This window comes from Brassica rapa, chromosome A09, assembly GCF_000309985.2.
Source record: "Brassica rapa cultivar Chiifu-401-42 chromosome A09, CAAS_Brap_v3.01, whole genome shotgun sequence".
In the NCBI taxonomy this organism is placed as follows: domain Eukaryota; kingdom Viridiplantae; phylum Streptophyta; class Magnoliopsida; order Brassicales; family Brassicaceae; genus Brassica; species Brassica rapa.
Window position 1 is genome coordinate 8,484,830 of NC_024803.2, and position 11,088 is coordinate 8,495,917.

At 31.1% G+C, this 11,088-nt stretch overlaps 1 protein-coding gene and 1 long non-coding RNA gene across 7 annotated transcripts; one reads left to right on the forward strand and one right to left on the reverse strand.

Annotated features, from left to right (window-relative positions):
* Positions 1-5,314: 5,314 nt before the first annotated feature.
* LOC117128057 lies at positions 5,315-6,347 on the forward strand. Its single transcript, XR_004451197.1, has 2 exons — positions 5,315-5,792; positions 5,827-6,347. It is a non-coding gene; the product is annotated as an uncharacterized LOC117128057 (long non-coding RNA).
* LOC103838152 (COP1-interactive protein 1) lies at positions 5,786-10,898 on the reverse strand. 6 transcript variants are annotated; one of them, XM_009114573.3, is made up of 6 exons: positions 9,754-10,889; positions 9,199-9,262; positions 8,119-9,097; positions 7,801-7,908; positions 7,434-7,538; positions 5,786-7,208 (listed from the first exon to the last, which is right to left on the reverse strand). In XM_009114573.3, exons 2-6 carry the CDS (start codon positions 9,215-9,217, stop codon positions 6,419-6,421), a joined length of 2,001 nt encoding a protein of 666 aa, XP_009112821.1. In that variant the 5' UTR covers positions 9,218-9,262; positions 9,754-10,889; the 3' UTR covers positions 5,786-6,418. The 6 variants fall into 6 exon arrangements, with proteins under 6 accessions (XP_009112821.1, XP_009112824.1, XP_018510290.1 ...); XM_009114576.3 differs by having other exon boundaries at positions 9,334-10,889; XM_018654774.2 differs by having other exon boundaries at positions 9,636-10,268.
* Positions 10,899-11,088: the final 190 nt, after the last annotated feature.

Here is an 11,088-nt window from a genome sequence, read left to right on the forward strand (position 1 = left end):
AGTCGTCTACTATTGTTTGGTTTCAAAAAAAATTCCAAAGAACCTAGACGACTTACATTTCAGTCGTCATAGGTTAGTTTTGCATTTGACTGGATAATTTCAGAAGTTTGACTTCCCCAGACGACTTACATTTCAGTCGTCTGGCGAAAATTAAAATAATAATATTTTTTTTAAAGTAAACGACTTACAATTAAGTAGTCATAGGTTAGTTTTGCAATTGAAAAAAAAAACTTCAAGATTTAATTAAACACAAACGACTTATAATTCAGTCGTCCACCAGACGACTTAATTGTAAGTCGTCTAGGACTTTTTTCCGAGATTCTGGTCAAACCTCGTAAATCCTGGACGACTTACATTTCAGTCGTCTCGTGGACGACTGAATTATAAGTCGTCTGTATATAATTAAATCTTGAAGTTTTTTTTTTCAATTGCAAAACTAACCTATGACGACTTAACTGTAAGTCGTCTACTTTTAAAAAAATATTATTATTTTAATTTTCACTAGACGACTGAAATGTAAGTCGTCCAAAAAGTCAAACTTCTGAAATAATCCAGTCAAATGCAAAACTAACCTCTGACGACTGAAATGTAAGTCGTCTAGCTTTTTTGGAGTTTTTTTTTTAACCAAACAATAGTAGACGACTTAACTTTCAGTCGTCCGAAATAACAGATTTCAAAGTCAATTGCAAAAATAACCTCTGCGTTGACCAGACGACATATAGTTTAGTCGTCTAGACAACTTAGATTGAAGTCGTCCGCGTCTTCTCCACTAGTTTTTAAGTCTTCTACGTTAGTTTTTGAATAACTTGTATTTTTAAGAGTGATAAGTAACTTCAAGATATGTAAAACTCATATTTACAAAATATGTTCTCTCCCTTAGTTTTACTAAATTTGACTAAATTTGACTAAGTTTTTCAATGCAAACTTATAAAAAATATGATATGTTTTGACTAGTTACTATTATTTGTTTCCATCTCTTACCAACATTCTTGTTTATTAAGATGAGAAAAAGGCCATTGGAGTTTATTATTGCATATGAGAGATCCAAAGATAAGAAAAAGGCTACTGAAGTCTATTATTTCATTGATTTGTAAATGTGTAAACACATTGTTAGAACATTTAATACATCTTGGAAAACATTATTACTGATTTTACAAAAAATTCACAACTAAAAGAGTATACATGCAATTCACAAAACAGACCACAAACAAAACTATTATAGATCATTCATCTACAAAGACAAGCTTGGATTCCACTTGAGTAGACAAGACCAGACAACTTTTAAGAAGTCCAGACGACTTCTAAAAAGTCCAGACGACTTCCAGGAAGTTTAGACAACTTTGCCATAAGACTTTTAGGAAGTTCAGACGACTTTCAGACGACTTTACAGGAAGTCCAGACGACTTTACAGGAAGTCCAGACGACTTTTAGGAAGTCCAGACGACTTCCAGACGACTTCCAGACGACTAACAAGTAAGTCGTCCCAGAAGTCTTCCAGATCTGAAAAACCTGCATATTAAATCCAGATCTGGAAAACCTGCATATTCAAAAACGTTCAAATGGCTTAAAAACAGAAAAAATGAATGGAAGATTAGATAAATCTACCTTTACAGAACACACAAAATTACATATCTAAAAATAAAAGATCTACCTTTAAATTAGTGGAAGATGAGTACCATCTAATTAAAAACCTGCAAAAAAAAAAAATAGATTAGTAACAAAGACATGAGACAAAATTGAAAAATTCATATAAAGTTTGGTGTTTCCAAGTCAAAGAGATTAGAGTGGGTTTGGAGAGTTTTAGTTTGGGAAAAAAGTAAGAACTTTATACAACAAGAAGTTACCAAATGAAGAAAAATCAGACATAAGAACTTACCAAAACGCTCAGAAAAATCCAGACGACTTCCTAGAAGTCCAGACGACTTCCTAGAAGTCCAGACGACTTCCTGGAAGTCCAGACGACTTCCTGGAAGTCCAGACGACTTCCTGGAAGTCCAGACGACTTTGTCAGAAGACTTCCAAGAAGTCCAGACGACTTCCAGACAACTAACAGGTAAGTCGTCCGAAAAGTCTTCCAGATCTGAAAAACCTGCACATCAAATCCAGATCTGAAAAACCTGCATATCCAAAAACGTTCAAATGACTTAAAAATAGAGAAAATGAGTGGAAGATTAGGTAAATCTACATTTATAGAACATACAAAAATACATATCTAAAATTAATAGATCTACCTCTAAATTAGTGGAAGATGAGTACCATTTGATTAAAAACCTGCAAAAGAGATAGATTAGTAAGAAATACATGAGACAAAACTGAAAAATTCATATAAAGTTTGGTGTTTTCAAGTCAAAGAGATTAGAGAGAGGTTGGAGAGTTTTAGAATGATGAACATTACATTTTTGTTGCAGCCATTTGAGAGGAGGAGAGAGAATGTGTAAATTTTTCTTTTTATAGGGAGATAAAAAATCCAATTAGATTAAATATTTTTGACTCAGACGACTTCCTGGACGACTTACATTTCAGTCGTCTGGTGAAGAAATTAAAACAGACGACTTACATGTAAGTCGTCCAGATAAGTTTAATATTTTTAGCGGGAAATTAAATATTTTTAGCGGGAAACTAAAATAGAAGACTTCCGAGACGACTTACAAGTAAGTCGTCTGGACGACTGAAATATACGTCGTCCGGGTAGATTATTCAACAGACGACTGAAATATAAGTCGTCCACACCCTAAACATAACCCCTAAACTTAATTATCTAATTAAACACTTCATAAAACCAAATCAAACTTGAAAAGTGTTTACTATACACAAAAATAAACACATATAGGTGAAAACTAATTTTTGAAAAAAATATTTTAGTTTTCCAAAATCTAACCCTAACAATACATACAATACTACAACATATGTTTGCCAAACTCCTAAACCAAAGTATTTCATGATTCACTACTTTCACTCATCTATCTTCAAAACAAATCAATTTTATCATATCTTAATTTATATTAGTTAAAACTGTTTATAATTACTTGATTTTTATTTTTTACGCATCAAAATATTTTTTTACAAGATTTATAAATTATTTTTAAAATAAACTGGTACCAGACGACTTATACTTCAGTCGTCCAGACGACTTCCAACATCTCAGACGACTCAGACGATTTACTGGGGCTATATTCGTAAAAATGGCTTATGTTTTTTTTGTTTGGTCACAAGGGGCTGAGCTGTAATTTCACTAGGCTTTTAGGTTAGTTTTGCATTTGATTCAAGTTTGGGTATAGGTTTGGAATTAAAATCAAGTTGTGGGTTAGTTTTGGCAAAAACCCCAATAATATATATTAGCATATAAATTAGGGAAATTGTCAATAATAGCACCTTTTGAAGTTTATGTCTCAAAAATAGCACTAGAAGGAGAAAGTCACAAAAATGACATTCATTAAAGAGTAAAATATCCCTAATACCCTTGGTTTAAAATTAAATAAACAAACAAAAATAAATAAAATAAAAATAAAAAAATAAATTTTTTTATAGTTTCAGATTATATGTTTTCAGATTCTAAATTTTTATTTTTTTGAAACTTTTTTTCGAAAATTTTTTTATTTTTTTTTAAATTTTTTTTTATAATTTAAAAATACTTTTTGAAACTGTTTTTAAAATTTTTATTTTTTATTTTAGTATTTATTTTTTATAAAATTTTAAACCCTAATTCCAAAACCCCACCCCTTAACTCTAAACCCTAAGGTATGGATTAATTAACCCAAGGAGTATAAGTGTATATTTACCTCTTTAATGAAACCTATTTTTGTGACTTTGAACCTTGAGTGCTAATTTGGGAACAAAAACTTGGTTTAGTGCTATCCTAGTCTTTTTCTCTATAAATTATTTCTAATATATAAATTTTTATTTTTTATATATTTGTTAGTTAATAATAATTTTTTAATATTTTGAGACTTTTTTTCACACAGAAAATTTTATGAATGATTTAATTCTTCTTTATAAATTAAAATTATGAAATATTTTGCAGATTATAGGAAATTCAGGTTTCAAGTCCGGAGAAAACGGTTTATTAAACAATTATGCAGACTACGGAAGAAAAGCTTACGAGAAATCTTCAACATGGTGCAAGTAAATCTGGTCAGGTGTGGATCTTCATAAGACGTCAGATGATATAGTTAGGCGTAGATCCTTATAAAGCATATAGTATTATGGATTGTCGAATCGTCTATATAATCTTTTTCATATTATAATTGTAATATCATAATAAGTTAGTGTTAAAAAAATTAAAATTTAATTATATTATAAATATTAATCTACTATGTAATACTGAAAAACTCTTTCCTTTACATCTCATTGCGTAACTATCAAGTTGTTAAATTTTATTGGCTCTCTTCATTCTCCTAAGAATTTAATGTCATTGTTGAAGCCATGTGATTTACAACCCCCACCTTGTCGATGATCGACATAGTTCCGAGACTTCACATATACTATAATCCCTAATTATTTGAGCACTAACTTTGTTTCTCAGTTTCGTTTCCTAAGGTAATTGTTAATATATTATATATTTTATTAAAAAAAAAACGAATTATTATTATATATATATATATATATATTTTTTTTTAAATAGCACTTTTTATTATAAAAATCTCCTATATATTAATTGATGATCATTTAAAAAGTTGTAACTTTAAGTTTGTACTAATTAAAAAGAAATTCTGCTTATGTGTAACTTAATTAGGATGTCAATTTAGTTTACATAACAGTTTAAGAATCAATTGAAAAAATATTGGTCCAAATCGAATTTTAAGAAACATTATATTAACCCAAAATATAAGAAGTGTGTATTTGTTTCTTAAATAAAAGCTACAGAATTATCTCATATGATTAACATATATATGACAATTACTGACTATGAATAATAAAGATTTGATTACTATTTTTGCATCTTTCTTTATTTTTGTTTAATTTTATCTTATTAAAAAATTAAACAATCACATTAACCATATAATAAAAAATAGATTTTTATATGTTATATTTTGAATTTTTTAAAATAGTTTTAAATTACAAAAATGAGGAAACCTTATATGTTATATTTTAAATTTATTAAAACAACTTTATTACAAAAATGAAGAAATCTTATATGTTAGATTTTTTCTTATATGTTATATTTTGAATTTTTTAAAACGATTTTAAATTACAAAAATGTAAGTTTTTCTTAAGCATACGACTAAAAGCATGGAAGATAAATGTCAAAATAATTCAACTGTGGAAACAATATTGTTCACTTTTTTCAAAAATGTGTTCGATTGAAAAAATAAAGTTTTTGTGTCATAATTTGTTTAATGTCCAATCCGATCAACCCATGATATATTAATTATAGTTTAGTTTCATAATTTTTAATAAAAATTGATCAAAGAAATTATATATAACAACAAAAACATTATATATGTATAAATAAAATGATCAAATATATAAAAAAATTGTCGATATTATATACAAATAAACTCATCCAACGCAAGGTGCATCGCGCATTTCTTATCCTAGTATACATTAAAAGTAAAATCATCTCTATAATGAAATTTCTATGTTTTAAGAGGTTATAGAAATAAGTTGGAGATGTTCTAGTATTCAGTTTTTCTCCATATCTACAACATTTTCCGAGTTCTTTCCTCACTCCCACTTGATTTTAGATATGAAATAATAAAACCAAACTGACATGAGCCTGGTTTTCGTTAGTCTTCTTGTTTATTTTTAAAAACTTTCTACTACGTAAAAAGGAATTTTATCAATGATCAAAGGTCTGTGACAAAAAAAAAAAATCGATGATCAAAGGAGACATGTTCTGGTAAACAAAGGTGACGAAACAACCACTATTACATTACATCCATAATAGCTTGTATTCTTTTTTTTCTTTTTGAACAAGAATAGCTTTTATTCTTCTTTTTTCGATTTCGTTAAAGCTAACTTTTTCAATAAGAGAGAAAGCCAACAACATCAATGAGGATAGCATGAACTTTTCTCGGTCTGATTCAGATATGAGTTTTTAAAATGTGCATAAATTATTTACTTAGTAGATGCTGTAAAAAATTTAAAAATCTGAAGGTTTGAATGAAGTAGAAAGCAAGATTTATGAAGTGCGGACTCCCATTGGCTGTAGTTTCAGCTGTGGAATCCTTTGCCTCATTACATCAAATTATTTAAACATTTATAAACCTAAATACAAAATGTTTATATAATGGCCAAACAAGGTATCCATAGAAACGTTTTACATAACTGTCAAACACAACAGATCCCCGATCTTACAATCAACATTTCATATTTTACAAGATGGGGAGATGATTCTAACGTAAATAGATACAACAAATAAAACTTAAAAAAAAAAACATTCGTGAAAAGGAAGACAAAAGAGTTGAGTTTTGTGACATTAGGTCTTAAGAGAAACCTTTAAGACTGATTTCTTGAGGTCATCGTATCGATCTCTTTGATAATCCACAAGAACACAGAGTTGTCTTATGGCTTCTCTCTTCTCTTCCCCTAAGCTCAACAATTCAATTTCTCGTCCCTTCACATTGATCTCAAGCTCTTTAATTCTCGCTTCAAATTTGGTCACAACTTTTGCTAGACTCAGTTTCTCAGTTCCTTCTTCCGCAAGTTTCTTCTCTAGTTTAGATAACTTTTCCTTCAACAATGTCTCTTGAGCTTCTCCGCATTCTAGCTTTGCAGCTAGAGTTTCCAACTCGCTCTTCTTCTCACACACCCAAATCTTCGCGGAATCAATCTCTTTTGCTAACCTAGCAACTCTGTCCGTGTGTTCCTCAGCTTCCTCCAGCTTCTTGGTCGATCTTGTGTACCCCTTTTCCCAAGTGTCTTTGATTCTTTTGAAATGGGTTTGGTAAAAGAGCAAACTCTCTCTAGTTTCTTTGTTTTCTTGAACAATGTCTCGTATTTTGATATATTCGTTCTTGCTCTCCAAGTGTATTTGTTCAGCTACATGGATCCTCCTGTACAGTATCCTGATATGGTCTTCTATCTTCATCCGGAAATCATCCGCTATTTCTTCCATTTTCTTCTCTATGGCATTTGGATTCAGCTTCGAATCTCGGCTTGAACCAAGTGACCAACGCTTTGATTGCTTCAGATCTTCAGAGAACTTGTCAATGGTCTCTTTCTGTTCTTTCACAAGTCTTTCTTGATCCTTGATTGTCGCCGATAGCCTGCAATATAAATAGAGCTGGATCTCAGATTTATGGAACCATAAACATTTTACTGTTAATTAGTTAAAATGATAATTAGGAACCATGTGTCTTATGTATAATAGTTCTTTAAAATTTGAGGATTAAGGCGAATATTTCATTCGACAACAGGCCATCTACATAAACCAAATACTTAAAATTCTAAAAGATTCGTGAAGTTGAATAAAAATGTTTATGTTGTCTTACCTGCCAATAACATCATCTTGTTGCTTCAGATCTTCAGAGAACTTGCCAATGGTCTCTTTCTGTTCTTTCACTATTCTTTTCTGATCCTTGATTTTCGCCGACAACCTGCGAGATAAATAGAGCTGGATTTGAGATTTATGGAGCCATAAACGTTTTTGTGTTAATTAGTTAAAAAAATGATAATACGTTTTTATGTTAATTAGTTAAAAAAATGATAATTAGGAACCATGTATCCTATGTATAATAGTTCTTTAAAATTTGAGGATTAAGGCTAATATTTCATCCGACAACAAGTCATGTATATAAACGAGATACTTAAAATTCTAAAGATTCGTGAAGTTGAATCAAAATGTTCATGTTGTTTTACCTGCGAATAACATCATCTTGTTGCTTCAGATCTTCAGAGAACTTGTCAATGGTCTCTTTCTGTTCTTTCACAAGTCTTTCTTGATCCTTGATTTTTTCCAATAGCCTGCTATATAAACCAATACTCAAAGAGTCAGATGTCCTTCCAACGTGAATTCACGTAGAACATCGCGCCACCTTACCATACGTACAAAGATGGTAAGATGAACCAAGTTGTAAAACAACTTAATTTGGAAACATAACTTAAGTGAACGTTACCTCGAAATTGAATTTAATTATTGAATTTAATTATTGAATCGTAAATGTTTTGTTGTTTTACCTGTTAATAACATCATCTTGTTCCTTGGCCAGATTCTTCTGATGAGAAAGTTCAGCGTCCAGTTTCTTGCTCTTATCTTCATTTTCATCGGTATTCTTGATCTCTCTTTCCATCTGTGATGATTCAAGTTCTGTGATTATTGTATGCAGCTTCTTATTTTCTTCTCTAAGATGGTCAATCTCTTCATGCAACTTATTCCTCTCTTCATCTGTTTCTTGTTCCACACTCTTCACTTGCATCTCTCTCTCTGTAACTTGTTCGACTTTCTTGTTCCGCAAGGATTGAAGTTCATGTTTCAAACTACTAACCTGATCCATCAAGCCGTTTACACGTTCTTTGTCCTCAACTCTCTTAACTTGAAAACTTGCAGCCTGTTCCGCGTTCCTCTCACGGAGAAAACCAATCTCCTGCTCCAAGTTTCTCAACTGGCACTTCAAATCTTCAATCCTCGACGTTAAACCTAACTCACTCTTCCCAAACTTGTTCACAAGTGTCGATATCTCATCTCCTGTTTCTTTCAAAACCAGTTTCAGACCGGAGATCTGAGACCTAAGCCCTTTGTTCATCTCTCCTAGCTGCTTACTTTCGCTAGCTTTCATCTCAATCTCTTCTTCCAAATCTCCCTTACGACGATCACACTCGGCTTTGGCCTCTTCTAGCTCTCGCTCTAGCTCCTTCACGCGTAAAGCCAGTGCATGTTCTTTCTCTTCAGCCTCGTTCCTCAATGCTTCAAGCTTGCTTCCTTGCTCAACAAGATTCACTATATCCTCCGATGAAGCAACGCGCGATTGCACTTTACTTCTGCCGCCGCTTCTTGTCGGATCCAAATCTTGTTGAAAATCATCAATGGAAGAATAAAGAGATTGACAATGCTCTTGGAGATCAGTAGCAATCGCTAGAAGCTCTCTCTTTGAATCTCTTGGGATCTTGTTTTTGTTTTGGAGGAACTTTAGAAGTCTTGACACTTTCTTCTCAACTTCTGTAGAGACAACAAGAGAACTAACCAAACCCTTACATAAACAATTTTCAAAGAACTAAAACAAACATTTTCATTGAGCATTTTATTCAAACAAATCTTACCTGTTTTTGCTTGCTCCATTTCCAAGAAATTTGAAATAAACTCTCAGGATGCTTGTTATTGTATCTGCATTTGAAAGTGCAATGAAGATTATCGATCCAAACAAAAACCAGGAAGAAGAGAGAAAAAATTCCTACAAAATCACAAAGAAGAAAACATTTTTTCCAACGTATGCATTGCTTTGAGCAATAACGTGTAGATCAAGTTTTGTCTTAATGTAGTACTCGTTTTGAATTACTTTTTCCCCCAGGACATGCATGAATCAAGAAGAAATACATGCTACACCCATTAATTAGGCCGGCATTAGAGAACAGGTAGGTTCAATTTTTTCACGTTTTCATAATATATGGATCAAATCACAATGCGATGAACCAGCTTTTTTTCTAGGGACGTTGATTTTAGGTACGGAATATAGAACGAGCTGGAATATTGCACATACCCTACGTAACACCACTTTATCTAATATTGTTTGGTCAGAAACAATCGAATCTCAGCAAAATCAAAATCTCTGATACATTGACATTTTGACTTCTTCAGAAAAGGGTTAAAAGAATTACCAGGTAAATCTAAAATTCAAATGGTCCTTTCTCCGCAGTCCTCGGAGAAATCTGATTTCTTTGAATTAGGAAGAGAGAATTTTAGCAAAAAGAAAGATAAATATTAGGGGCTGGTGGTGATCAGAAGAAAAAGGAAAAAAAGAAGAAGAAGAAGTTAAATTGAATGGCTTATTTTGGACTCTATATTTACATAAATAAAAGCCTTTGTTTGAAAGAACTATCCGGTTTAATCCGGTTAACCAATCTATTAAAAAGCCATAATTAGCTCAAAACCTATGTTTCTCGTAAATACATATTGAAGAAAACTCAGCAAACATTTGCGTACCATTTTCCATTTTTACTATATAACCACTAACGACACACACACACATAAAGACGTCCAAAAGAGATGGCAAGCAAGTTATAGCGTAAAATTAAAAATAGCTAAGGCTTGTTCGGCTTCATCGAGAGTCTTTTCATTTTTTAAAGTCAGCACAATCGCTTCATCCATTACATTCTTTGGTGATAACAGAGCCAGTCATGAGTATTAGGTAAAAGAAAAATTGATCTATAGACCTCCAAAATTATTTTACTTTAATTTGTTACATTTTTTTATAAATTATTTATAGTCTTGAAAATTTCATAACCAGTCCTGAGTGACAATACCACATATTACAATGGAATATTGTTACTCAAATTTTAGTCAAAAAAAATATTGTTACTCAAATACATGTTCCTTTCATCTTCAACTTGGATAAACGAATAATATACATTTTTGAATTTTTTTTTTTTTGGTAAAAACGTTGGTATTATTACTAGTTTTCCATGACAAAATGTAAGACACTAGAAGCATATGAGAGAACAAGAACAAAGCTAACTAATCTAACACAACTCTAAGGAAAGACAGCCTCACGTTGGCAAGGACTGAAGCAACACTAAACCAGCAAGCTAAAAGCGTACGCTATGACTGAGACCACATCGGTTCACAACATACCTTTCAATTTGTTATGACTTACTGCGACAAACCGTCAGTCTCAGAGATACCTGCCAATCCATCGTAGATACTTCATATATATATACGGACAATTCTCCTAAACAGATTATTTTCAAATTTTCATCACAAAAATAAATTTTAAAAAGAAAAATAATCAAAATGTTTCATTTAATACGTAAAAAGAATTTAATATCTTAAATATATAAATACAAATAAATAAGCAAAAAAAATTATAGTTTCAGATTATATGTTTTCAAATTCGATTTTTTTTTATAATTTTTATTTTATTTAAAAAAAAAATTTTGTAATTCAAAATACTTTTTGAAACTATTTTTCAAATTTTTAATTTTAATTTTTATTTT